Source organism: Aureobasidium subglaciale (genome assembly GCF_000721755.1).
Source record: "Aureobasidium subglaciale EXF-2481 unplaced genomic scaffold scaffold_10, whole genome shotgun sequence".
Taxonomy (NCBI): domain Eukaryota; kingdom Fungi; phylum Ascomycota; class Dothideomycetes; order Dothideales; family Saccotheciaceae; genus Aureobasidium; species Aureobasidium subglaciale.
In genome coordinates, this window is record NW_013566985.1 from 249744 (window position 1) to 276296 (window position 26553).

Genomic DNA, 26553 nt, shown 5'->3' on the forward strand with positions numbered 1-26553 from the left:
CTCGGCATTTTTGCCTCTCTTCTTCTTCTTTGAACACTGCTACAGCCTTGTTGAACTTGCTTCTTCCGGTGGCATTTCTCATCAAGTACAGCCAGAGTAGCGGGAGAGATTCGAGGATGCTTTCGCAACCGAAGCTATCGAGTTTTGTGAGAGTGTTTTGGAGGACAAGCCTGTCCCAGTGGCTCTGGATATCGGTGTACAGAGCTCAGAGATTGGATTGGCTTTGCAAAATGCGTTGCTTTCTGGTCAGGTACAGAGATTCGATGAGGATGTTCATAAAAGTGTAAAGGTGGAATACCGGTGCCATAATATTGTTGTAGTACCTTTTCATTGATCGCAACCTCGTTGCACAGTATTATCTGCCTTGGGGGCTCGTTCGAGAGAAAGCGGACGGTGAGCAAACATGTACCAGACGCGTCTAAGAGCCATACGACAGCGTGAGTCCTTGTGTACTGCTGTTTACGCATGCATGAGACAAACAGGCAAGGCATAGACAAGCCTCAGCTACATCTTGTATCTCCGAAACAGAACGGATCACAATCAGTGTAAGTTGATGATGTTGCGAAGCAGCGAGTCGAAGGAAAGCGCTGGTCAAGTAGTCAGGCGCGTCCAAGCGTGAACATCCCAAAGCTTCACCATTATTCCGTCCCGAACTCCGCCTCGTCTTTCATCTACAACCGCTCATCGCTAAAGGACCAGTAGTAGCTCAAAATATGCACCTGGTCTTCCTCTACATCTTCCACAACTCGAAAAAGAGATGGCATCCTTACAGGGCGCCACAAAAAACGACGCCTGTGTGATTCGAACACACGCTCCCGAAGGAAATGCCTAAACTTTACCGCTGGATAATAGCAGGGCATCGCGTTAACCACTCCGCCAAAGCGCCTTGGATTGCGGAGGTTGGTTAGACCTCACTGCGATGGAGTGTGGGGTAAATTTGGCACTATATGGTTACTTGCACAGGTGAGGGAGGTGGTTGAAGCATCACGCCATCGCGCGGCCATCAGGGACTCGGAGTTGCCAGATGACGAGAGTAAAGTCGTCTGGTGGGCGCATGGGTGTCAAGTCGGGTCCAGGTCGGTATAACCACTGGTGAAGCGGTGTCCACGAACGGAAGGAAGGAGAGAAAAGAACAGAAGGATTTTGGAAGGTGCGACGCCAAAAACACAACGCGCCAAAAGGGCATGGGTCTGCCGCTAAACCATTGACTTTCGCCTCGAATTCCGACCATACCCACTACCGTGTCATTCACACAGACCTATGTCGGATCAACAATCTGAGGAGATCATAGTAATACTCCGCAGAGCTCTGGACTCATCAGAAGTTCTAACGCAGGATGAACGACACAAAGCCTCATTTCGCCTTCCTCCAGCCGAAGAGGATACCTTAGTGCAAGGAACAACAAGAAATGCTTCTCGTGCAGAGCTGATACAAGCATGTCTCGACAAAGGAGCTTGGGATTTGACAGATGGAGAACTGCAAATAATCATCAAGGGCATTTCATCAAATACAGAATCACCACTACAGCGCGTCAACGTCTTCAAGAGCCAACAAGGCCAAGAAGTGCAAGACTTGATGGACCAAGTATATGCGAGTCACAGACTCAACGATCCTGGTGAATTGGATGCTATAATGCAATGTTACAAGGAGCAAAATTATCGCAGAGAGGCAGCACGCACGACGAGACAACTACATCGCTACCGCCTTGTTGAGCGACGATACCAAGAATTACTTCAAGACGGCATACAAAAAGCACAACCCATCGCAGATTACGCTTTGAAAAGAAGAGCATTCGAGCAAATCATGAGAGAGACCAAAGGCCAGGTAGACTTTCCTCGACCACCGACCAACGACTCTCTGTCCCAGAAAATCCAAGACTTTGCTATAAAAGCGCAATTAAAACCACGTCTCGACATCGGCATCTGGGGCTTTGCAATTCTTCGCCTCGATTACAGTGACGACGAAGCTTGGGCAATATTCAAATCGAACGTCGAGACCGTTGCGCAGAAGGTTATGCGTAGCAACAATGTTCCAGAGCCTACATGCAAGATGCTACAATTCGTCTATTTGGAAGATGAAGAAGCACTTTCCGGGGAAGTGGATCAGACAAAATTGGTCGGGTACTGGAAGAAGAATGGATGGAACGAGAATGTCCACATGCAGATAAATCACCAGTTCTTCTTCTCTGCCACGGGAAAGTTATCGCCGCATGAGAACCCGAACATACCATCTCTGTATCTGCATGATACTTACGTCGAGGAAACCCCGACCGATCCGAGCGCATTTCCAGGATTCATACTTACAGATATATTTCAATTCTTTGCTGGCGGTATCGCTGGGCTGGAGACGAGCCGTCGGTATGTAAAGTCTGTGTGGGATATTCTAAATTGAAATCGCTGTCACAATTGCCTATTGCTGAACGACATTCATGGTAGTAATTACATTGTGTCTCAAATACTTAGATCAATTGAAATCAAATGCCCAAGACCAATTCTCAAACAACTCCGCAGGAAAGTAGATCTGTGGCGAGTCTTCTGAGACTGCCAGATGCTGTGGATTGTGGAGGCTTGGAGATGCCAATTCGTTGCTTGAGCGTGCCCATGGCGACAACCCACCGACTGTCCCACTTGCATCCACCGATCGCTGTATCTTCATGAACTCGTCAATGCGAGAGACCTGAGCGCGTAATTTGTCGCTTGTGCCGGCAGCGCAGTAAAGGTCCACTTCTAGATTAGCTAGTAGATTGGCAAGATCGAGAAGTACTGATCGCACACGTCGATACGACGACTCGGTGAGACCGTTCTCGAAAGCCGAGCCCATGATGCCACCGATGCCAGCCAAGTGATGGAAGAGCGGCGAGCTGATGGCACGTAAGTACGCTACCGGTACACTAGCAAAACCGTTGATCACTTCGCTCGCAATCTGACACTTTTGATCCACGGTCGAGTGCTCGGTGGTGAATAGCACCATGCGGACAAGCTGGAGCGAGGCAGCAATATTCGCCGCTTGAAACCCAAAGAGATCGCGTTCGAGTTGTCCGGTCAATGGTTGTGTTGCTTTGAAGACGGACGGTAACTGTTCATATAGTGTCATGATGTGGGTAAGAATCGATGCATGTCGAGGACTGCCTTGATCAACATGTCCATAGATAGAAGGTGTACGCTTTACTGGGTTCCTGAGATGACCGAGACGGTCAACCGCGTGTTCAAGGATACGATATAGATCGGTGACAAAGTTCCATCCTTTCAGCCAGCTGTGGTCCTTGTGTATGTCGCTCGCGAGAGGTTGCTTGTCGCCGAAGTATTCGTCATCACACTCAGTTGGGTAACACACGTTGAAACAAGCTTCTCTACTTCTGGCGAAGCCACCCCAGATGATGGAGGAGAATATGTCCAGAGTGTAAGTGGACCAGAAAAGTCGTCTTCGCTCCTCAACCTCGACATGACCGATATTTGTAGGCCAATTGTTCTCATCCTGTAGTATACCTACAGCAACAAAGCTTTGGTAGAGACCAATGTAGTAGTTCATCTGACGAGTATCCCCATACTGTATTGACGTGATGGCGAGCAATGCGTACGCTCGCATGTAATCAAACTCTTGCGACAACGAGGCATCATGCGGAATGGCTTCCTTGGCTGCTTCAAACAGTTCCTCCGAAGATGGATCCTGCAACGATTTCGCATCCCATTTGCCGGTGTAAAGAGCTCCATCACGGACGCGAGCTGAGGAGAGCGCACACATAGCTAGGACAGAAGCGAATAGAGGTCGACTCGAGGCGTACTCCCCTCGCGAGACCTTCCGTAACAATGTCGGTCGGTGAAAGAAGGGAAACACAGGATAAACAACCTCGAAATATATCTCGGTCAGATCCATGACGACTGCCTGAGCAGGCATCTTCCTCGGCTTCCAGTTTGTAGTGGTGACAATACTGAGTGTGACTTCTCCATCTTCTTCTTCGGGAGACGTTTGACCTTGAGAACGATGTCGACTGCTCGATTGCGCCGGATCGTTCGTCAATTGACTTGCTATAGATCTGGACGACCGAGGTTTTGGACCCCTTCTGCCTATTGGCCGAAGCGAAGTGCAAGCCTCGCCATAATCGGTACAGTTTTGACACCCGGATTCACCTTCACCCGGGCGACATTTGACACTACGAGCGCTGCATTGATCACAGGCGCGTCGATTACGTCGCAGTTTTCGCGGCCTTTGGGAATTCTCGACTCGGCTCATGACAGACAAACATCGAGTGGTGTGTGATGCCGTAAACGTGTAAGCTCGGACGTTGCTTCAATGCTTGGCATGACGCGATCATGATGTCTTTCGGATGACGGCTCCATCATAATATCATGATCTGGCAAAATGATGGTAAGGAAGCCCCGTTGCCCTGTCACCCTGTGACTAGACACAACGGGGATACATGTCAGAAATTATGGCACGTTGGCCAAAGGATCTGTCAGACCGAGACCACCACTGTAGTCGATAAGATAAGTGTCGATATCATTCTACGTCCATGGTCAGGCGCGTCATACAATGGTCTAGTGGGAAAACTTACCCAATTCAGCAGGTCAGGATTATCAAGTATGCTCTCTAGAGACGCAATGTCCATCATCTCGTGGGCAGTATCTTGGGCTGGCGTAACACTCCAATGCGCATTATGACTGTCCAAATTGGCTGGTGTTGGTGGGTGTTGACAGTTGGGTATGTTGAATGTGCCACTCTGAACAGCTGTCGGCGGGTCGCCCCCATGAGCAGTCAACTTTGCTATCATGACACCAAGAACATGACTTGCTCGAATGGCATCCCGATAAGCAGGCTTTTTGCTGGACCATACATGCCGTGAGTTCTGAAGTGCTTCCAATTTCCTCGCCCTGGACTCTGGACTTCGTCACAGTCAGCTAGGTGCCATTTGCTTCGTCTCTTTGTATACATACCTCTGCGATGTTGATTCTGCAAGGTCTAAACATACAATCATAGCGGCAGCGAATTGTTCATGTAAGGTCACATTCGTCAACATCCATCTGCTCTGATACAGACGTCCTTGCGGCTGGACGGCTTGGAAATAGTCAGCCTGCAGGTCGAGTTGACGTAGTGCAGAGCTTTTGCAAATCTCTCTCGACTTCTCGTATGCCGGATCATCCTTTTGGCAGGCCATATATGGTCGATGTAAGATACAGTATCCCTTAAGGTATTGTAGCTCAAGCATAAAGCGCTGCATGATCAAATAGTCTTGGTCGACGAAGCTAGTCTCTGCGATGGTCCGGATACGCAATGATTGTGGTACATTCCTGCGACTCTTCTCAAGACTATCGTGAAGTTTGTTCGTCTCCTCTATGTCGTATCTTCGACTGGACAATGCATGTCGAATGATTGGACGCAAAAGGCGAACAGCCTCAGCTTTGCAATTGAAGAATAGCATGGGGATGTGAGTTGTGTCAGATCGCGAAGGGGGCATTACTGAGGTGTTCTCGTCGAAGTCCTCGTCCAGAAGGTTTATAGGAAACTGACAATCGCATTCATCTTCGTTGATCATTGCAGGTATACCTTGGTTAGCTGACATGGTGATGTCAAATATCTCGATGTAATGCCATGCTCTGCGTCGCATTTCGCTTTCGAATGGAGATAGTTTTGCTGACAAATGCCTAGGGTCGCGGTGATAGCCCATCTTCTGGGCCAGTCTGGTAGCCATAGTTAGGATGGGCCACGGTTGTATATCAGGATCCGCGTGAAGAGCATAGATGCAATGGAAATGGAACAGTAATGCTTCAACAGAGTATGGTTGGGCTTTGAGGTATTGGCCTGTGACAAGACATTTAGTAGCCAACCTCAGAGCTCCGGCTCGTTTTGTGTCACATGGATCAGAAGGTGCTAGTTGACCTCTTGCCGTGGCAATTTTTGCTGCCATGAACATGATGGAGAAGAGAATGCTCAACCAGCAGAAGCTTGCTGAGGATGGGTCTTTCCAGAAACCTTCGTATTCTCTCTGAAACTTGCCACTGTGTATGAATGTCAAAGATAAAAATGATTCCTTGAAGTAAGTCGAAACAAGAGTATCGACTATCTGCCGCTCTGGAAGCGCCACGAGAACCTCGTCGATGGTCAAGAGGCGTTCTTGACCGAACAGGGGATCGGCTTTCAGTGCTGGCTCAGAAGGCACATCACTAAGATCAGAGTCCATGACCGACCGAATGTCATGAATTCTCTCGAGTATCGACGCCCAATGGGTGCCGCCAACATAAGCTCCTTGCTGACTTAGGTGACCACCAGCAGATGTTGCCAGATATGCAGGAGGGTCGATCTGCGGCGAGTTTGACGAGCTTGGAGGAGTTACCACAAAGTTGCTTGGGGGAGTAGCATGCATCAGGCCGTTGACCAGATCCTCGAGTTTCTGTAAGCGGCTAGCAGCAGCATCATTGCTGTTGACAGCAGAGCGAGATCTTGACTTCTCCTTCGAGATGACCGGGCTGTAGTCGCAACTCGCAGATTCTCCCTTTTTAGCACAAGAGCTGCATGGTTGCTGTCGGTCACACTTCAACTTTCTGGCGCGACAAATTGAACACGAAAGAGGGCGGCGGTTTCGTTTTGCGACGCGATTGTCGTTGTTAGAAGAAAAGACGGAAGTAAAACTAGACAGTCCTTCCATGACGTACTGATCATATATTGACGGGCTGCAAGATATCAAAGATGGCCTGCGAAAGAATCTTCAGCTGCTGTATTCGAGCAGATGTCTAATTACATGATTGAGAGCATGGAGGAAGGCTTCTCGGAGTTACGGCCTTCCTATTCGAGCAAGAGTGGACCCTGACAATCACAAGCTGCCAAGGTTTCGGGCAAGGCAGAGCTGGATTGTGGCATGAACTCTTTGATTTGCGAAATGAGATTGGCAGGAGTCGAGTGAGGCAGATCAGTCGGTCAGAGAAGAATTCTGCCTGACTCTGCGTAGTATCTATCGTAGTACAACTGACCTTGTCGAGAATTCAATCTAGTGCCACCTCGTGTGTAAGTGAGACGCTCGTATTAGACGCGTACAGCGTCGTCGGCAAGCGCCCCTAAACACGAGCAGCAGTGACAGTCCAAACATAGCCTCAAGGTTTGAGGCAGCCGCATGTTATAATGAATCGACCGAACCCATTCGCGTCCAGCAGCTTCTTCAAGCCAGCAGCGTCGCTTCTTGGATCCTCCAACGACTCCAGCACAGCGGCAGCGCGACGCAGAAGCCTGTCACTTGATGACTCGGACACGGAAGCCCAGCGACACACCCCTGAGCCACCTCCCTCGCTATACACCATGAAGGAAGCATCTTCCACCATTCCCCCAAATGCTAAGGACGCCTTCTCGGAGCCGAGTTCACTTGCGACAAGTCTCCGTGCTGGCACGTCACGCTCACAATCACCGAGCGCGAAGGGCTCAAGTGCCGCACAGTTTGAAGATGACGAGGAATATGAGATGCGCAACATTTCTCAGAGTAGACCCCTGGTCGCAAAGAGCAATACAGTCGGAGAGCGGAGTAGTACACAAAGTATCTTTCAGAAGGGTGGGGTTGGTCAGTTTCTGTTCGGCACAGTTGTTGGCTGGAGACTATACCTGGCTCTTTTGGTCTTCTGGGTCGGAGGCTGCCAATTTGGCACTCTACTTATGAACCGCTTCATTCTATGGACGGGCACATATAAGTTTCCTTACCCACTCACCTTGACACTTCTGCAACTCTGCATGACTCACCTGTTTCTGCTGGGCTTTGCTGCTTTGACCCGAGGACTTGCTGCACCTCTAAGAAGCATTGGCCTTGGTGCTGTCGTAGCCCCTTCGAGGGCGTATAACAAAGGCAACAGACCCACTAGGTACACCGGAGGCTCACGAACAAAGTCTGTCTTGACCAACATCTCCGACTGGTTTTTGCACGGTTCAGGAGGCATTGCTGGAGGTGGTCTGTTTGAGTATCAGCACAACACAGCCAAGCATGTCTTTCCCGTCGCTGTGGTCTTTCTCGCCAAGACTGTTCTGTCAAACATCTCCTTTGCATATGCTGTTATGCCCATGTACATGATCTCCAGGATCGCCGTTGTCCCGTTGACTTTGATACTTACCGCCGTTCTACTTCGCCAAAAGCATTCAATTCAGACTATGTCAGCGGTGATTATTTCCACACTGAACTTGCTCATGACAAGCATACGTACTGGAGAGCGAAACCCATGGGAGTCAGTCGTAGCTGGAGCTTTCAGTTCCGCTTTCGTCGCGCTGTATCCCATCCTGCTTCTACGCAGTTATCGTCAACTCGTATCCGACCTGGTACCTCAAGGCGACTTGCTAAGCGTCTCAGACTCACGCATGCCCGCCATCAGCACAGGCACAAAGGAGGAAACACGCGCATACTGGAGAATCTTACACTACACCTCCTCCCTCACAATAGCCATGCTTATCCCCTTGTTACTCATCTCTGGCGAACTCAAGCAAATTCACCGCAACTGCTACTTCTTGGATGTCCCATGGTTCTGGTTTCTCATGTCCTGCGCATCTCTCGGCGGCTTTGGCGTCTTCTCCTCCTTCTTACTGCTGGTGAAAGCTACATCACCTCTCTCGGCGAACTTTGTCTCGCTGCCCAGGAGTGTTTTCCAGATCGCGGTGTTGAGTAACTTCAAGATGCCAGCGCATAGCTGGGTCGGAGCTGGTCTTTGCGTTCTCAGTTGCATTTGGTATTGTCTTGCCAAGGTTAAGGAAGGAAGAGGTAGAGGTGCAGTTAGTGGTCTTTGAGCATGCGTTCTACAGGCATATAGTGTTTAATAATCCATCACCCTGGCGTCTTTCGCTCTAGACCTGAATGAACTTTCAAATGCGCGTGATGATTATCATTCGTATGACTGTCATTATCCTATGTATGTAAGTGGCTGTTGCACTTTCTAGCTGGCTTCTAGCTCAGTCAATAACCAACCATACAGACCCTCCAACGAAGAAGACCAAAATCGCGATCGTCAGTATCACAGCTCCCGCCCGATCACCAGTTGTAATCTGCCTGGTGACAATAGAAGGCTCATCCGTGACGGTGGTACTTCCCGTACCAGCACTAGGATCACTCGTACTATTTCCACCCGTTGACGCCGTCAATGGAGGAGTGAATGCCGCGTCTTCAGTATCCAGCATAAGGGATTGAATTACTGCCAATGCAGACATTTCTTGACCAACGCCGTATGTGCCGTCCCAGACTGTTGTGTTCCATTCCATACCGCAGATTGAGCCTGTTGTGCCGCCATCGCATTGTTGAGCTGCTCCTTGGGCGGAAGCTCGTAGGTAGGGGTATATTGTCTCGTGGAGAGAAGGGATGAGTTGAGTGGTCACTGCTAGTGTGCGGGCTAGGTACGAGCGGAAGGAGAGTTGATCGGTGTCACAATTGCCCAGGGGTTGACATGTTATCTCCACCATGATCTTGTCGCCCATGGTCGAAGGGAAGAAAGTGGTGAACGTGGTGTTGAGTAGACCTTCAACTATATCTAGCCATTTTGCCTCGGATGTCTGAGACGCGTATCAGCTGAAGAGTAGACTTGGGAAGATTTGGGTGAACGTACGTGATTATACATGTAAGCCGCACCCCCAATGGCAGCTGCATAGTTGTATGTCCATTCGAAGTGGTCCACTGAAGTGCAGTTGTCGTCCGTCGACGTACCATCGAAGACTTGGTAGGTCCCAGCATCCCAGAGTGAAACATCAGAATACCACTGCCATGTCTTCTCGGCCCAATCCGTATACGTAGTATTACCGGTATAGCGACCTAGACGAGCAGCGAGTTGGAAGAGTCCAAGATTCGATATCGAGTTCTTGTAGTTGTAGCCTGCGTTGAAACTGTAGATCTGCCACCGAAGACCACCAGCGCAAGTACTAGTGTCCCATCGTCCAGCCATTTCGTTGAATACTGCTTGTGCTAAAGAAAGCCAAGAGGGTGCGTCTGCGTCTGTAGACTCGGGAAAGTTGAGTTCGGCGGCATCCATCGCGGTAAATGCCCAAAAGACCTGATCATCATTGCCTTCATCCTTTGTTTGATTTGCTGGTAGAAAGTCATCGTTGGATCCTACCTGGAACTGAATGGCTGTTGAAACAATCGAGTTGTAGTAGTCGTCTCCTGTATAGTACCAGTAGTCGATCATATGGCCGAACATTCCTCCTGCTTCCCACCAATAGTACGGCCCTGGCAGAATACCAGGTGTTCCTCCAGTGTCATTCCCGGCGTACCATGCCATCAGACCCTCTGCGACTGTTTTCGATGCATTGCGTATTGAATCTAATAAGAATTAGCTCTCGGAAAGCGCCTTTGAAATGTTCGTAAAGATTCTGTGTACCTGCATCTGTAATGTCGAGGGTAACAGCATTCGTAAGGCTCGCGAGCCAGAAAGCACAAAAGCACAGGTTAAAACTTTTCGTCGAGAACGCCATGGTATGAGATTAGCCAGATAGAGGTACTGTTGCGAGAGCAGGATGAAGCAATCAGTAAATGCCCAGTACGGAGCATTGAACAAGAATCAGTATATCTCTTGTTTGTTCCCGTTGAGACAATGACGACGGGTGGCTGGTGGTTGCCGGCTAACCGATAAGATATGCTTACGACGACAAGTGTATTGGGAAGTCTATTTTCAGGAAGAGGCTGCAGCTACGCGCGAGTGACTCCAGCGCTTTCGAGAATTGATACGATCACTTACCAGATGACAAGCTTTGTGCGTCGGATGATACAGGCCATAGTCTGTCGTGTGTAAACGGTACAGTATATCGACAGGGACTGTGGCGGTCTCTCAGTCGGAGTCTTGTCTCGTACTTGATCTGGATATAAGTCCAGGACAATTCGCAGCGTCATCAGCCACAGTGCAGGTCCCGTTGACAGGGCGGCAGTTTCCCATCTAGCAACGTGAGGTAAGGCAGATTGTTCCGCAACCCCCATGGGGTCATTGATTTTCGTCGTCACCCGCAGGCTTACGACGACGATTGAGACTTCCTTCAGGCTGCGGCTGGTCGCGGGACATGCAACAGGACCGTACAGCTTGACTGGAAAGTCACAGACAGGACATCTCATACAAATGTGCCCGTCAGAGCCGTGTATCGTCCTTGAAGATCGGTGATGTGAAATGAAGTGGTCAAACAAACATGCAGTACTCTGTCAGGCGACAGCTTCCTCAAGCCTTTTCCAAGCCTTTCAAGCCTTTTGTGACCACACGGCAATAACCCGGACATAACGCGCATGACCGATAGCGGCAGCAGCGCGTGAGCGGTCTGAATCGATTAATTATTATGACGCATACATCGCGAAGACACTTATACGCTCAAAACTTCAACGTGCACCGCGGGATGTCCTGATCGCAGGGTTGATGTCAGTGAACGATTTTCAAAGCTACAGCTATCCAGGCAAGAACGAACAGATGAATTTGCTAACAATATGCTAGACGAGTCGCTCATGAAATGCTACATTCAACTCCAAGGAAAACCTTCTATGCCCAATTGTTGTCAAACACCTTGCCGTTCACATAGTTAATCATCTCCTTCACTGGCGGCAGTCTGTTACCTTCTCCGAACATCATGCCTTGCTTCATGACTGTTCTGTAGTTCTTTCCGGGTGCCACTTTTCCAAGCACATATTCCTGCCTTGTTTCTACTCTGTCGGGCACAGGTATCGATCGGCCAACAACTGCTTCCATCGCCTGCCATGCAAAGGTGATCGCTTCCTTGGCACCAGCAGGAACTCCTGCATCATCTAGCATGAAAATCTTGGTGTTTGGATAACTCTTCTGAAGGAAGTCGGTGATGTTCGGGTTGTACGCACCGCCGCCGCACATGAAAATCTCGTCGATGTCTTGTGACGGTGCATAACGGCGGTAGTGGTCGACAATGGCTTGCGCAGTGATGCGTGTCACGGTAGCGACAACATCATCTTGTGACATGCCCAGCTTCTCTGCTCTCTCGATCAGGTCGTGTGCCATGGTGTCTCTGAACACCTCTCTGCCAGTCGTCTTTGGAGGATCCAGCTTGAAGTACTTAAACTTCAAGAACTCGTCGATCAGATCCTGGTTTACGGTTCCACGCTTACCCATGGCACCGTCCTTGTCGTACTCTTGCTTGCCGCAGGTGTAGTGTCGTACAACCGCATCGATGAAAACATTGCCTGGACCAGTATCGAAGTCGAAGCACTGGTCAATGCCACCAGCATTGTCAGGTGGAATGAAGCAAACATTGGCAATACCACCGATGTTCTGGCAAGCCCTCAGCTTCGTTGGGTGATGCAGTAATAGGGCGTCGAAAAAGGCGATGAGAGGTGCTCCCTGTCGACCAGCAGCTTGGTCGCTGACACGGAAGTCCGTCACAGTAGTGATTCCTGTCTGTGCAGCGATGAAGGTGCCCTCAGCCATGGTCAACGCGCTCTTTGTCTGACCAGCCTCAGGCATACTGAGCAGCCATATCGTCTGACCATGCGATCCAATCACATCAATATCTGCCATGGGGACATCTTCATCTCTGCAGAAGTCTTTTACTGCTGAAGCGAATGTGTTGCCCAGCAAGACGTTGACTTCGGACAGTTCCTCTGGTGTAGTGCTGTTGTGCAAGATCATGTTCATGACTCGCTTCTTGATCTTTTGCTCCAAAGGAATCTCGCCATATTTGAGCAGCTCGAAGTGCACTGGTGCTTCGGGACCAGTTTGTCGGAATCTGCATAGCGCGCAATCGATACCATCCATGCTTGTTCCACTGTTGAGCCCGAGTACAGTAAGATCTAGCGCCGTCCGGTCGCCATTGATGTATTCTGTATTGCCGTTCATGATGATCGTGGTAGGAGGTAAGGAAATGAGTTGTGAGGACGAAGGAATGAGGGTTCAATAAAGCAGCTTGTCACGGTAAATAAATGAATTCTGCCAAGATGTCATAAGCTAAATGCCGACAACACGGAGGGACCTTGAACATCCAGTCGTCCGCGAGCCTGGGGTGCGAGTGGGGAGAGTAATCGCTTAATCGGGTGCTCGTAATGAGACCGTCACGATCGCGATTAAGCGATTACCCGAACATCAATCCGTCATCTCCACGACATCGGCAGTCAGGCGCCATGGGGTGAGCCAAATATCATAGCAACGACAAACGCCTTCCGGGGCCCCGATCAGCGTTCTGGAGTCTTTCTCGGCTCCCGGTTACACGATGTCCAGAAGTGTCTTTCTAATCACTACCACGTCTCGAGTATCACGCTGAGAGTGAGAATATAAAACCTCCATTGACTACCCTTCCATGCCGATCGTCCAAACCAGTCACTTCAATCTCCAATCTCACCTCATCTCATCTTCCAGAGATCATGGGTTTCACAACAGCCTGGAAGCGGCTCACGCCTTCTCAGCTCAACATCGCAATTCAGACATTTGCTTTGATCTCCATCTTCTTCGAAGGCTATGATCAGGGTGTCATGGGAGGTGTCAACGCCTCACCAAATTACGTGCGAGAAGTCAACATCGGTACTGCTGATGGTACTGTCACAAACACTACCAAGCAGGGCGGTATCGTCAGTGTCGTAAGTTGAAGCCAACATACATCGACCCCCAGACTGGAAGCTAATATGTACTGCAGTATTATCTCGGTGCCATCGTTGGGTGTTTCGTTGGTGGCTGGGCGGCCGATCGCATTGGCAGAATCAACGGCCTGTTCTTCGCCGCCATCTTCGCTCTGATCGGAGGTGCTCTCCAAGCTGCCACTCAGAGTGCTGATTTCATCATTGTTGCTCGTGTCGTCACTGGTCTCGGTACTGGAGGTAAGCGGCGTATTGCAGAGATTGGTCTTGTAACTATGCTGACTACGACTCACAAACAGCTCTTACTGGTATCACTCCCGTACTTGTCTCGGAAGTCTCCAGCGCAGACCACCGTGGTGGTTTCCTGGGCTATGTCTTCATCGCAAATTACCTCGGTATCTCCGTCGCTTACTGGCTCGACTTTGGACTATCCTTTGTAGACAATGGCGATTCGGCAGTTCGCTGGCGCTTCCTTCTCGCTTTCCAATGTCTTCCCGCTCTCCTGCTCCTTGCAGGTATTAAAATGTTACCCGACTCTCCTCGTTATCTTGCATCCGTCGGCAGAAATGACGAAGCCCGCGATGTCCTCGAACGGGTTCGAGGAGGCCACAACTCTGCAGCCGTAGAGCAGGAGTTCAACGAGATCGTCGCCATGGCTGAGGACACCAAGCCTGCTTCTCCTATCGAGTTCATTAAGATTATACTCGGACTCAACAAGGGCGGTCATCTTGGCCGCAGAGCATGGCTCTGTATCTGGCTACAAATAATGGCTTCCTGGACTGGTATTACTGCCGTCACTGCATACTCGCCTGTACTATTGCGTCAAGCAGGATACAGTGAAATCAAGCAGAACGGTCTGGCCGGAGGTCTCAACACTATCGGTATAGTCGGTACCATCATCTCCGCTCAAATCGTTGACCGTCTCGGAAGACGTAAGTGTCTGATGTACGGTGCTGCTGGTTTGTTCCTTGTCAACCTGATTGTACGTACCTGTCTTGCTTGAACACGATCTAGCCACAGACTGACCAATTCGCAGGCCGCTTCTCTTTACGAAGCATCGCGCAGCAACCCCTCGATTGCAAGCAGTATTGCCCCTGCTGCAGTGACTATGCTGTTCCTCTTCAACCTCGTCTACGCCTCTACCTGGGGCACGGTAGCCTTCTTGATCCCAACAGAAATTTTCCCCAGCAGAATGAGAGCACAAGGAAACGGTTTCGGTATCACCGGCTGGGCCATCGGTGTGGGTATGACTGTCTTGGTGAACCCAATCATGTTCGGCAACATCCAGGTATGTCCATCCACCGCATCCATCATTCCATACGTCCACTGACCATATTCGCAGAGTCGTACATATTTCCTCTTCGCCGGATTGAACTTCATCTGGATCTTCATCGTCTACCTGATCTACCCAGAAACCTCCAACCGCTCTCTCGAGTCTATTGAAGCCATGTTCACCACCTCACCATTCTACTGGCAGATGGAGAAGGCATATGCTGAGAACAAGGACATGTTCATCAACAAGCACGAGTTGGATGCGAAGGAGAAGAAGCTTGCGTACACCTCCCACGATGAACTACCAAAGGTGTAGAGGCGGAGTAATGACTTTATTTAGGGGATCTTAAATGCTGAAGATAATCTGAACAGTCCTCGAAGAAGAATTCTGCCTGTGGAAGTTGTCATCTTGGTCCACTTCCACTTCCCAGCTCTATAAGTCCTCTTCCAATCAGCCTATTGATGCAGTGTCTGGTTCGACATGAACACGTGTATCATGTTTCACATAAGTAGAAGCTGTTAACACCAAGTTGCTTGTCTCACTTGTATTTTGACATGGGAATAATGGTTATGGGGATGACCCTGGTCGAACTTATCCAGTAGAGCATCTGTGAATTATCATCGAAGGCGTTGCTGCTAGGGTGCGTCGAACTAGCAGAACCTGAGTTGGGCTGAGAGGGCAGTGGTGGTAAACGATGAGTGGTATCCAAGCTGGCTGGAATAGTATGGTCTGAATCTCGACGTCAGCTGAGAATTCTTGTGCTATGTATAGCGGAGCTATATCTCCCGTGGGGAAGACAACATAGAGCTCATACGACGCGTGTTCCATTGCCATTCGCTTATTCGCTGTCTGGAAGATACGATCAGTCGATTCTGGTTGCTGTCAACTGTCGGACATGGATGGAATGCCACCGTGGGTCCAGTTGCTTATTGATATTGTCGGTCGGAGTCTGTCGCTCCTGTAGATTTCGGATTCATCAGTCCTGACTAGGTTCAATGCAATAATCCTAAGCCTCGCAGGGATCCTCTTCATGGTTCGCAGGGAGAGAATCAAGATAGAGACAAGATGAGAGAAGTGGTATGTTGATTGATGTGAGGGAGGTGCAGCCGAGTCTCCGAACTTCGGCGTCGCGTCGTAAAACTGCCATAAAATTGCATAAAATATCTCCAGATTTAACATCTTGTCAGTGGCTATCCACAGCTGACCATACTCTTTGCGAGACCTTCTTACAAATAGCCTGGAGTTGTAGCTTAGTATAGTGGGCATAGTAAATTCTACAGACAGTAATTTCGATCATCTGCTCTTGCCAATCGTCACCGCGGGCACTTTAAGATACTCGATCGCAAAACAAGGTAATCCTCGAATTCTTCAATGAGTGATCAAGATTATGACTGACCTCTGTCCCAGGGCATTCTTACTGGACACTTCACTCTTGGTAACACTGCTCTATATCCTGGCATATCCGATATCTGGTAGATTGCGGAGGTCAAAACACCAATATGAGCACTTCCCACCCACTTCCCTCGGACCTCTTGGAGTCCCAGATATCAACTCTTGATCTCTTGCTAGCCATGTTCCCTGACGAGAACGAATTCGGAATTTCTCAATTAGATCTTGATTTGATAACGAATGTCCGCGACAATGGTAGCGAGAATATCACATCCACACCTTCAGAGATCAATCTATCTCTACACATCCATCTGGACCCAACACATTCGATCCAAGTCAACATCACAGCACCATTACGGACCACAGAATCTGATCCATCGGAAGCTCCACCCTTGACATTCTCCCTTCGTCAACCAACATGGCTTGATAAAGCCGCTCTCGCAACTCTAACGTCCACCCTTCCTGAGGATATCTTTAGCGCACTAGACCACCTCCGAGATGAAGCGCCCTCACTCCTCCCCACTTACACCCCCACCACCGAAGACCCAGTATCCTCAGACCCCTTGGTACGAGTATGGTTCTACTTCCCCTCCCTCAGCACCCGCGAAAAGCGCCTCCACATGGTCCTCTGGGCACCCTCCTACTCCCTAACCGGCTTCGTGCTGGCCGGAAAACCCGGTCTTTTATGCCTAGAAGGTACATCACCCTCAATCTCCGCCTATATGAATGAGATCAAAACAGTCTCTTGGAGTGACATTCCTCCGCATCAGAAAAAGGTTACAGAGAGATATCGGGAAGAGGGTGATGAGGTCAAAAGGGCTTTTGAGGATATGAGTGAGATTACGGCTATGGTGGGGGAGAAGCATGGTGCGAGGCAGAATAGAGGGGATATGGCTGCTATTGAGAATTGGCTCAAGGTAAAGGGGTTGGGGCACATGTTTGAGAGTGTGATATTGCAGAGTTAGCCTCTTCGGTCTTTCTAACTCATTGGCCCTCCAGATATATATATGAAGATTCTAGTAATCAGGCCATTCAGGATCCACTTCGTTTCTCCATGCTCGGAAGCCTCCTTGTACGTCTTTTACACTCTTCATCTCTGGAGTCGCTGCAGAAAGCATCTGAACGGCGAGTTGAGAGTCATTGCCTAGTTTACACACCACCAAGACATCTCTGCCCCGTAGGTCTTCGAGAACTTGTTTGTCATCGCGAAGACGGTTGGATAGACCTTGATAAGGTAGGTTTATACTGTTTGGTAGACTGCACAGTTCGAATTGTGTGGCATCGCGGACGTCGAGAATGACAGGAGCTTCGTCATCGTGTGGTAAGGATGAGGAAAGAGTGGAGAGGAGTTCACCGGCACTGATGCGGGAGGAACGGGGGAGGATGTCAATCGGGCTGGTGACGCCGCAGAAGGCTATGTAGTCCATGGAGCCAGATGTCAGACTGGACTCTGTGACTGTGTGGTTTGCGGAACAGGAAGCACAGTCGGCACGTCTTGAGCGCAGCTTTACATTACGGAATTGAGGTGTGCTGTAGGCGGAAAAGAGGAGGAGAGATGGAGGCGGTGCTGCTGCGTCTGGGGACGCTGTGATGAGCTTGAGTGTCTCGAGGGCTTGTAGCAGACCCATGACGCCGACTACGGGACCCAAGATGCCGCCCTCACCGCAGCTGACGACCGACTCGGCTGGCGGTGGTCGAGGGAAGACACAGCGATAGCAAGGACCACCTTCTGATGCGCCAGGAGCTCTTGGCGGGTTGTTGAGGACGATGAGTTGACCCTCTGTTCGTAGAGCGGAAGCAGAAACCAGAGGCTTCCCAGACAAGACACAAGCATCTGAGATCAAGTAGCGTGAAGTTGGGTGATCTGTGCAATCCAACACCAAGTCGTAGTTTGAGAAAATGTCCAAAGCAGTAGTCGGAGTGAGATGAGCTCGGTGTGGGATGTAGTTGAGATTTGGATTTAGACCGCGTAGATTGGTCAGGGCACTGTCGACCTTGAACATGCCAATGCGGTCGGTGGAGTGGGCTATTTGGCGGTGGAGATTCGATTCTTCGACAGTGTCGCCATCAACCAGACCCAGAGTACCGACGCCAGCGCCAGCGAGATATGCAGCAGCTGGACAGCCCAGTCCTCCGGCACCGACGATCAGGACTCGAGCAGCCTTCAGTCGCAATTGACCGTGCAGACCGACCTGCGGCATGATGAGTTGGCGACCATAGCGCTTGAAGTCTGCGTTGCTGAGACCGAATCGCTGCGGCGCTTGTTCTCGCTGGTAGTATTGGTGATCCGGATTGTTCAAAGCTCCCATAATCTCTTGCTGCCAGTCCGTCTCGAGCTTGCCAGCATCTTGGGCGCGGTGTTGGGCCTCCTCGGCGTGAGCTAGTTGTTCGCGAAGTTGGGCGAGTTGGTCCTCGGTGGCCTGAATTTGTTCCCGGAGTGCTGCGACGCGGGCATCGACATCCGATGTCGAAAAGGCGGTCGTCATTGTCTCTTGTTCTGGTGGAGAAAGCTGGCGCGTCTTCGAGGCTTCCTTCAACCTGGCACTGAAGCCTGATCAACAGGGCGGGGCGTGTCAATGCGGCTCAATTCCGCAACAGCGACAAAGACGAAGAAAGTTTTTGCGCCAACTTGAACATCTGCCTCGGCACCAGCAACCATGTCGCAAGAAGAGAATGCACAAGACGCAGTGTCGCAGGAAGAATTGCCTGTCGACTGGCCCGAAGACATCGAGTACCTACGCCGACCCAAGATCTCGCCCGCCGTACCTGCCGTCGCTCTCAAGCTGCTCAACACGCCGACAGCTGCGACTGCCTCTTTCACTCGCTTCTCTGCCGATGCTCTGAGATTCCCCAACCCTGACGTCCGTATCGTCCCTCTCAACGACCCTCAACATCCTGCCAATGGCCAGTTCGGTCTCGCTGCCAACAAGCACTTCTATCCGGGAAATTTCATTCTCCCATACATTGGTGTCCTCCACACGAACAATGCAAAGGACACCGACCCCGACTCCGAATACGACATCTCGGTAGACAGAGATCTCGATCTAGCTCAAGATGCTGCAAAATCAGGCAACGAGGCTCGATTTATCAACGACTACCGCGGCATCGCCGACCGGCCCAATGCAGAGTTCCGTGACATCTGGGTTCAGACTGGCGAGAGAAAGTGGGAAAGATGGATTGGCATCTTCGTTGTTACGCCAGGCAAGTCTGCCATGAGGAAGAACGGCATCACACCAGGAGAGGAGATTCTTGTCAGCTATGGCAAGGGCTTCTGGAAGGGCAAGAAGGAGGAATGGGTCCCGCCGCCAAAGAAGTACACCTGAAGTGCACCACTCCTCATACCGCAACTCAAACCATCTTCTCGCATCGACTGACCAATGTCGTTGATCGTGGAAGCGCTTCATTGACGTCATCTGTTGACAGCTTTCGTCCTCGCCTCTCCTCAAACGCTCCTCAGCCTCGACCCTCGACGCCCAAAGGATCATCACGCGCTCGCGAAATATGGACTTTGCGCATCCATCTCCAGCTCCATCTGCTGACCTGCATGCTGCCAACTCGTGGACCAATTGCCGGGTAATTACCCACTGCGGCCCGGTGGATCAATCCGAGATGGTCCGCATCAGGATCAACAGGGTCGACCATGGCTAAATTGAGAGAACCGTGATGGCCATCTTACAACATGTCATCTATGCCTTTTTGTCATGTGCCCAATCTATCGCCAGCGGAGAATTCTGTCAACAATTCTCCTGTCATTGTCATCTCAATCATAGATTGTCAACATAGAGTAGAGTTCATGTGAATTTGTCAGCCGAGGCCAAGGTCTAGAACCGCAAAGGATTGTATTCTGTTATATCGAGAGATACAAAGCTACACCCCAAGACTCCTCTCGGCTCAAACTACGTACGCAACACTATCCCAATCCTCTATAGCCAACTTTTCCTTCCTTCTGTATTCTGTCAATAATTGGCACATTTCCCTGTTTTACTCTGCTACTCAAAAGTGTCCGTTTTACTTATTCGACTCCCCAAAAAGGCCAGTGCACCGCCCACATTACGTAGGTAGGCCGTTTGTTCCGCACGCGGCTCTGGCATTTTGTGTGGAAAGTATATAGACAAACCACAGCCCCAAGGAACGCCATCGTTCGGCAAAGGGACTTGTATAGGTGTACATTTGCGACTTGTCCTCAGCCTGACTGCGATTCTACTACTCACGCTTTGGGAACCCCCTCTTTTCTTGGACCGCCTCTTATATGCACGGCTGGCAGAAATCTCGACATCAAATCTCTTCTCCGGCTTTTGCGGGAAACTTTGGGGATAAACTCGTACAGGACAGTGGGAAGTAAGGACACAAAAATGGCTAGCCCTTTTGCTTCCATCGCGAATCAAAGAGTCACGGCACAAAAACCGCCACGAGAATCTCCAGAATTGGATTTTGACAGATGCGCCGCTCTTCATAACACGATAGCCATATATGGCTGGCTACGCAGCGGCCGCAAAGTAGCCGACATGGATCGCAAAACCTGGTGGATGAAGCATGGCAGCAAAACGCTTGAGATCTTACTACGACCTTCTCTTGTCAAGTACCTGAAGAAAATCTTTGATTTGCCGGGTGGAGATGGGAGTCATTTTTTCTATTATATTAGTAGGGTTGCGAGACCGAGGGAGATGGTGTATTTGGGGGATTTGCTGGACGATAGTGAGAAGAAGGTCAAGGGGGAGAAGCATCGATTTATCACGCTGTACATGACGAACAAGGAGTTGGTCAGTCAAAGAAGTGGCATTGTGTGAGTGGTATACCTCGAGGCTGCGCGCCTCTCCTTCTCATCGAGATTGCAAGCGCGTGGTTCTCGAATGATTTGGAGAGGACAATTAGCTGACAAGAAACCATAGATATGATCAGGAGACAGGCAAGGCAATCTTCATGCCGACATTCTTACACATCTTCGACTTGTACGACCAAAAATTACCATGGCAACGACTGGAATCAATCCTTAGTGCCTATATCGACATGATTGAAGCTGGGAAAGCGGTGGCCTTGCACGATTCAATTGGTCGCGAGCCTCGACTAGGACCAGTGGAAGGACCAGATGGACAAACATCGTGGCAAGAAATTGCACCTGCTGGACCGAAAGTGGACCCATACACTGGAGCTCGGCGGTCCCGCTACGACACACATCCTTGGAGTCTGGTATCCTACACACACGCCGACCTGACAACCTGCCTAAAGCTCTGGGAGGAGCTCTTCACAATAATCGAGATCAAAAGTGGACTACGAGACGAAGAAGAAGACCCCAACACCACCCCCCTCTGCAGTAGATCCGGTCTTTCCGCCGCAGGTGTACCCCGAGGCTTCGCCTACGACCTCCTCTCCCACGCCCGCCAACCACGAATCTGGTACGTCGCCCCGGGCATCCGTCTCCCCCAAGCCTCGGAATTCGTAAACCAACCCTTCAAACACGTCGCCGCAAAATACCCAAAAGAAACAGAGGGCATCAAGATGCCATTTTTGTTTTTCCGAGCCGAGGGCACTGTGACGTCCAAACAGGCAAATTTCCGCTGGCCGTTTAGTACGGTGCAGGAAGTGCCTTGTGGGCTTTACCTTGACTCTTATCCTAACAAGGAAAACCCATTTGAGGATGCTTGTAGACTTGTCTTGCCTTTTGCTGTGGGAGCGAATAAGAAGGCTAGAACTAGTGATGGGAGGTTAATGTCAAAGAGCCATACTGAAGTCTACGCTCATGGTATTAATCCTTTTACTTTACGTCATGGCCCGAAGTTGACGGCGATATTGGAGAATTGGTTGGTCAATGTCAAGAGTGGGCATTGGACTGTGGATGAGCAGGGTGTTTCTGGTGGCGTGGAGGCTTGGAAACAAGCGGATACGGAGGAGCATTGGGACAAGTATGTTTCGGCGCATTTAGCATTGTAGGCATGGATAAGACGGCATTTTGTATGAGCATTTTCTTGCATGTTCCAGAGAGACGATTACTTCCATCATGCTCTTGCTATAAACACGATATCCAAAATTTCTATTATGTGAGATTCTCCGTCACGACTTCGCGACACATGAAGGAAATGTCAAGCAGCTGCGATGTAGCGATATTCGACACTGAGGCTGCGAATTGTGAGTGTGAGAGCGACATATATGACAGGCCTCGAGATTGCCAAGAAGCATCGTTCTGCGTGTTTGGTATCTCTGGCCTACCGCCTGCACAACGTCACCAAGTCGCTGTCAGCCTCCATCTCGAATTTCTAATCCAAGTACCCTCATACATATAATACCATCACAACACGACTTTTACGAGGAGAAAAAAAAGAACAGTCTTTGTTGGATCGCTTGGACTGGTAAACTTTTCAAAATGTCACACCTTGACACAAATCAACAACGTCGAGCAGCCCAGGCATACCGAGTCCTCGGCATAACACCAATAACCTCTTCCTACAAAACCGGCTCTCGAGCATTCTCAACCCATCGCTTAAAAATCGCTTCTCGTGATGAGAAAATCGCACTGGCCAGCGAGATAAAACCTATAGATCCGCGGATGGATATAGATCAAGCATTCCCCTTTATGGATCTCCCGGCAGAGATTAGAGTCAGGATATACAGCTATGCTCTTTCTCGACAACGTAGACTTCACCTCGAAGTCATGAGATTACCGAATTTATCAGCAGTGTCAAAGCAATTAAGACAAGAAACCCTGCCCATTTTCCTGCGAGTCAATGATTTCTCAGCTTCTTATACACGCGGCATGGATGGCACATATGGTCTAACCTTCCTCCCCTCTACATTATCAATACTACACTCCCTGCCCCTGACGACAAAATTCTTTCGAAATCTACGCGTTACCTTCCAAGGTGATCTAGGACAATCCGACCTCACAAGCCCAATCTTCCAAATCTCCAGCACAGGAACTGCAGCACTGATAAACCACTACCACAAATCTTGTCCCTTTTGCATAGACGGGAACTTTGGCTCTTCCTTTCATCTCCCCCATCCTCTTTATGATCACCCTTGCCTAAAAGCCCATACCTTGAAAATGAAGGAAATGCATGATCTCTTCATCTCTTCCATTGTTGGCGAATATTTTCCCAAGGCGCAAGAGGCTTGGAAACAAGGATTGTCGATTTCAGAGCTTGTGGATCTGGGCAAAGTGGCTGAGGGGATTAAACAGAATCCAGAGGTTTTTGTGAGGTTTTGTTTTTGTATCATGAGGGTTGTTGTGCATACGGAGAGGATTGAGAGGTGGGCGGATCTGCATAGTAGGGTTTTGGCGCAGAGGAGGGAAGAAGGACGGGATGCGGAGGAGGAAGAGGAAGGGGGAGAGGAAGGTGGGGAGCAAGATGGAGATGCTCAGACGTGGGTGTTGGATGGTGTTTGAAGGATGAGAGCTTGAACCGTTCCTTCGATTTGGGAGGATGATCTCATATTCGAAGTGGTGGTATGTGGATATCTATACTACAAGTAAATACACCAGGGGTGTGGGAAGCGGTACGTTGGATGTGCTCTACGACAGGTTTTCTGGCGTCAATCTTGCCATTGCCTAAGTATCCTCTTTCTCGGTCAAGGGTCTGGACAATCTCTTCCAAATCCGCGCGCATCTCGATGGATCTGGGTACCACCTCTTGGACGCCGCAGCCTTCCTGGATATAGACCCAACCACCTAGCTCTGGATCCAAAATCGCTGCCGCCATCGCATACGACTTCCGAGATGTAGTTGTTGATCCACAATGTACACGACGAACAGGCGGCAACTTATGCCTCAAGTCATTAACCCTCGCCAAAGCCTTCTCATCCTCCTCTTCAAAAGCTACAATCCTGGTTTTCGGGAGCAAACCAAGACTCTTGCACCGACTCTGGCTTTTCCGCCGAATTTGAACGTTCCATCTATTTTTTACAGCACCTCTTCTCAGTCCTTCTATACTCCAGGGGTTGGAGTCCCAACAGAGGACTTTGTGGACTCCGGCTGCTACGTGGTTGAAGGCGAGGGAGCCCGTTTCTGCGGAGAGAAATACTGCTGTACAGCCTTTGTGTGATTGATGAGCAGCACGAGATATATTCGGCGTTCTGGTGGCTAGTGTAGTGTTGTGATGCGGCGAGGAAGTATGACGAGGAGCCCAGTATTGTATGATACCATTTTGCCTTGTGCTGGCCCAGAAGGCATTGTCAAAGTCTTCCTTGGTCGGGTATTCTTCTGCATCTGTACGTCGCGAGGGCGAATCCTGAGATCGGACTTTGGCTGTCGGTCGCAAGGCTGCGATGTCTTCATCTTTGACAGAAGCAACAGAGATGGCGCTATCGTGTCTCGGGACCTCCAGCGGTGTAATGGCTGTAGTCGGGTATATGTGATTCAAGCGATGGTCGCAAATAGCCAGGAAGACACTTTCAATCTCATCGTGCTCCAGAGTGCTCAGCAGACTACCCCATGCTTCCATCTCTTCTCAATTGCTGCAGTACAGCAGCAACAGATTACTGATAAGTACACAATAGTCCCGGACCAAGACGTCGACATTGGCTGGATATGGCAAGTGAGATGGGAGAGAAGACGAAAGCAAACGGAAACAGTAGAAGGATGTCAAATACTTCTTAGTTGGCAGGTGACACTGAGGTCCATCAATCCCTGACTCTCACGATCTGGAGGGCCTAGTGATTGGCAGTGCCGGAGATCGGGACAGTTTCGAAAGTGACGATGATCTTCATTCAGGGAACCTGTCTCGTCACGTTTTCGGGGCCCTGGATTATGCGCCGGCCGGCGACCGCGAGCTCTTTTTTCGGGGAACCAGGGACGCCTTGTGAGCATTCTTCGTCATCATCGTCCAAGGCTGTTCGGATACAAGGATCCGGGCTTTCTTGACAGAAGTGCAGCCAGCCATCCCTGATTGTGTATTGCCATAATGCACTTGGCGATGTTTTTGTGGAATCCTCTCTGCCCTGCATATCGCCGTAACGTACCGTCGGGTCTAAACCAGTGACACAATGTTTACCAAAAAGCATGTTACTTCCTACGCGAGCATCCCTTTCATCAAACTCTACTGGAACAAGGTTACGAGACTTTCCACGCATTCGACACGTGGGAAATGTCAAAAGGGAAAGAGACTGACAGAAAGCTTGGGTGTCCGACTGGCCTCAGGGTCCAGCGGATATGTCTCCGAGCCCGGGAGACAATTATCCCGAGCAGAGAAAAAATAACGGTGTGGTGATGCATGTGATGATTGTGGCATGCTATGATGCACAAGGCAAGCAAGACAAGAGTGTGCTCTTGACTCTCGAGATACCTGATGTTATGACGCTCTTGGCCGCCGTATTTTAAATCGTCGATATAAACCACAATCACTTGCACGACCGGGATGCCTGAAGCCCTTTTCGCCAACAGTTCAGAAGGTGACATGACCCATGACTCTTGTGGATTAATAATGCGAAGAATCGAAGGTTTTGACATTTTGTCCTAAAGCGACTCTTGTAGCCGAGTACCGTGCTCGTAATTCCAAGAAGTGAGCTGATATGGAGGCTCTTTTTACCAAAGACTTTGTCTTAGCATTTCCAAGCAGAAATTCTCTAGGAATTGCGTCGTCATAGCTATCAAGCGCGCTTAATCTCCCATTTCTGGCCTTGAATGCTGACTTCTTCGCTGGCCTTTTCATCGTAGTCGTACCAGTCGCCTTCTGTCAGGTCGATGGCGTCGAATTTTGTGTTGGATTCGATGCCGGTGGCCTTCCACTCGCCCTGAGAATTGTGAGTTATGAATGGATGCTATGTGATTGTCGCAAGATATACGTACATCTGGCTTGAACTCGACGAATTCGAGACCTCTGCAATCGAACTCGATGATCTTCTGGCTCTTGGGGGTGTCGTTTTGGACCACAGCCTTGGGTGCTTCCTTGATGTTGGCAGAGTGTTCTCTCTGGACACAAAGGTCAACTTCCATGTGTCTGTGATAGTAGCCGATAAATCACAAACCTTGCAGTTCTTGCACTTCCAGACAAAGTTGGCCTCGCCTCTGCTGCCGGAGACCTCGTTTTGTTCCTAGTGAGGTGTCGGTGGAGGAAAAACTGGAAAAGATATGAAGAGACCTACAAATCTGCTCACGCTGACCCAATTGGGGTGAACCTCACGACATGAAGTACATTGCACTTTGAATGTGTAGTAGAAAGGGCTGTCTTCAGTGTCGATGGGGGCGAGATCGGTTACGCTGTGTGTGATTGTTGGCAAATTGAACTCGTGCTTACACACCCACGACTACGATACCTACCCAGTAAGCTCTGCGGTCAGGAAAAGTGCCAACATGATGTTTTTGATTGTTTGTCCGATAGACGTAGAACGAGATGCTCACACCGCAAGCACCAGCGTGGCAGAGAGTGCCAAGGCCGAGCGGGAACCTGGA

At 49.9% G+C, this 26553-nt stretch overlaps 14 protein-coding genes across 14 annotated transcripts; 6 read left to right on the forward strand and 8 right to left on the reverse strand.

Annotated features, from left to right (window-relative positions):
- Nucleotides 1-774: 774 nt before the first annotated feature.
- Nucleotides 775-2427, forward strand: AUEXF2481DRAFT_215939 (uncharacterized protein). Its single transcript, XM_013488524.1, has one exon. The coding sequence runs from the start codon at nucleotides 1261-1263 to the stop codon at nucleotides 2389-2391; it is 1131 nt and encodes a 376-aa protein (XP_013343978.1). The 5' UTR covers nucleotides 775-1260; the 3' UTR covers nucleotides 2392-2427.
- Nucleotides 2428-4505, reverse strand: AUEXF2481DRAFT_215415 (uncharacterized protein). Its single transcript, XM_013488525.1, has one exon. It carries the CDS (start codon nucleotides 4228-4230, stop codon nucleotides 2464-2466), a length of 1767 nt encoding a protein of 588 aa, XP_013343979.1. The 5' UTR covers nucleotides 4231-4505; the 3' UTR covers nucleotides 2428-2463.
- Nucleotides 4428-6640, reverse strand: AUEXF2481DRAFT_4942 (uncharacterized protein; the record flags this gene model as incomplete). Its single annotated transcript, XM_013488266.1, has 3 exons — nucleotides 4428-4502; nucleotides 4553-4880; nucleotides 4932-6640. 3 exons carry the CDS (start codon nucleotides 6638-6640, stop codon nucleotides 4428-4430), a joined length of 2112 nt encoding a protein of 703 aa, XP_013343720.1.
- A 231-nt stretch (nucleotides 6641-6871) lies between these two features.
- AUEXF2481DRAFT_39877 (uncharacterized protein) lies at nucleotides 6872-8833 on the forward strand. Its single transcript, XM_013488396.1, has one exon. The coding sequence runs from the start codon at nucleotides 7111-7113 to the stop codon at nucleotides 8743-8745; it is 1635 nt and encodes a 544-aa protein (XP_013343850.1). The 5' UTR covers nucleotides 6872-7110; the 3' UTR covers nucleotides 8746-8833.
- A 74-nt stretch (nucleotides 8834-8907) lies between these two features.
- AUEXF2481DRAFT_4944 (glycoside hydrolase family 76 protein) lies at nucleotides 8908-10416 on the reverse strand (the record flags this gene model as incomplete). Its single annotated transcript, XM_013488267.1, has 3 exons — nucleotides 8908-9501; nucleotides 9555-10264; nucleotides 10323-10416. 3 exons carry the CDS (start codon nucleotides 10414-10416, stop codon nucleotides 8908-8910), a joined length of 1398 nt encoding a protein of 465 aa, XP_013343721.1.
- Nucleotides 10417-11253: 837 nt separating this feature from the next.
- On the reverse strand, nucleotides 11254-13089 carry AUEXF2481DRAFT_215477 (uncharacterized protein). Its single transcript, XM_013488526.1, has one exon. The coding sequence runs from the start codon at nucleotides 12780-12782 to the stop codon at nucleotides 11460-11462; it is 1323 nt and encodes a 440-aa protein (XP_013343980.1). The 5' UTR covers nucleotides 12783-13089; the 3' UTR covers nucleotides 11254-11459.
- On the forward strand, nucleotides 13044-15385 carry AUEXF2481DRAFT_215712 (uncharacterized protein). The gene is made up of 5 exons (XM_013488527.1): nucleotides 13044-13516; nucleotides 13573-13753; nucleotides 13813-14495; nucleotides 14550-14801; nucleotides 14856-15385. The coding sequence occupies exons 1-5, from the start codon at nucleotides 13304-13306 to the stop codon at nucleotides 15099-15101; spliced, it is 1575 nt and encodes a 524-aa protein (XP_013343981.1). The 5' UTR covers nucleotides 13044-13303; the 3' UTR covers nucleotides 15102-15385.
- Nucleotides 15386-16285: 900 nt separating this feature from the next.
- Nucleotides 16286-17140, forward strand: AUEXF2481DRAFT_4947 (uncharacterized protein; the record flags this gene model as incomplete). The annotated part of the gene is made up of 1 exon (XM_013488268.1): nucleotides 16286-17140. One exon carries the CDS (start codon nucleotides 16286-16288, stop codon nucleotides 17138-17140), a length of 855 nt encoding a protein of 284 aa, XP_013343722.1.
- Nucleotides 17141-17191: 51 nt separating this feature from the next.
- AUEXF2481DRAFT_4948 (uncharacterized protein) lies at nucleotides 17192-18661 on the reverse strand (the record flags this gene model as incomplete). The annotated part of the gene is made up of 1 exon (XM_013488269.1): nucleotides 17192-18661. The coding sequence occupies one exon, from the start codon at nucleotides 18659-18661 to the stop codon at nucleotides 17192-17194; it is 1470 nt and encodes a 489-aa protein (XP_013343723.1).
- A 171-nt stretch (nucleotides 18662-18832) lies between these two features.
- AUEXF2481DRAFT_29417 (uncharacterized protein) lies at nucleotides 18833-19498 on the forward strand (the record flags this gene model as incomplete). Its single annotated transcript, XM_013488331.1, has 1 exon — nucleotides 18833-19498. The coding sequence occupies one exon, from the start codon at nucleotides 18833-18835 to the stop codon at nucleotides 19496-19498; it is 666 nt and encodes a 221-aa protein (XP_013343785.1).
- Nucleotides 19499-20308: 810 nt separating this feature from the next.
- Nucleotides 20309-22195, forward strand: AUEXF2481DRAFT_39885 (uncharacterized protein). Its single transcript, XM_013488397.1, has 2 exons — nucleotides 20309-20958; nucleotides 21065-22195. Exons 1-2 carry the CDS (start codon nucleotides 20528-20530, stop codon nucleotides 22101-22103), a joined length of 1470 nt encoding a protein of 489 aa, XP_013343851.1. The 5' UTR covers nucleotides 20309-20527; the 3' UTR covers nucleotides 22104-22195.
- Nucleotides 22196-23574: 1379 nt separating this feature from the next.
- AUEXF2481DRAFT_215364 (uncharacterized protein) lies at nucleotides 23575-24945 on the reverse strand. Its single transcript, XM_013488528.1, has 2 exons — nucleotides 24756-24945; nucleotides 23575-24687 (listed from the first exon to the last, which is right to left on the reverse strand). The coding sequence occupies exon 2, from the start codon at nucleotides 24605-24607 to the stop codon at nucleotides 23597-23599; it is 1011 nt and encodes a 336-aa protein (XP_013343982.1). The 5' UTR covers nucleotides 24608-24687; nucleotides 24756-24945; the 3' UTR covers nucleotides 23575-23596.
- Nucleotides 24873-25611, reverse strand: AUEXF2481DRAFT_29420 (uncharacterized protein; the record flags this gene model as incomplete). The annotated part of the gene is made up of 4 exons (XM_013488332.1): nucleotides 24873-25103; nucleotides 25125-25223; nucleotides 25274-25394; nucleotides 25448-25611. 4 exons carry the CDS (start codon nucleotides 25609-25611, stop codon nucleotides 24873-24875), a joined length of 615 nt encoding a protein of 204 aa, XP_013343786.1.
- AUEXF2481DRAFT_39887 (uncharacterized protein) lies at nucleotides 25443-26476 on the reverse strand. The gene is made up of 5 exons (XM_013488398.1): nucleotides 26422-26476; nucleotides 26247-26361; nucleotides 26130-26195; nucleotides 25951-26073; nucleotides 25443-25895 (listed from the first exon to the last, which is right to left on the reverse strand). Exons 1-5 carry the CDS (start codon nucleotides 26454-26456, stop codon nucleotides 25752-25754), a joined length of 483 nt encoding a protein of 160 aa, XP_013343852.1. The 5' UTR covers nucleotides 26457-26476; the 3' UTR covers nucleotides 25443-25751.
- Between the last annotated feature and the right edge of the window lie 77 nt (nucleotides 26477-26553).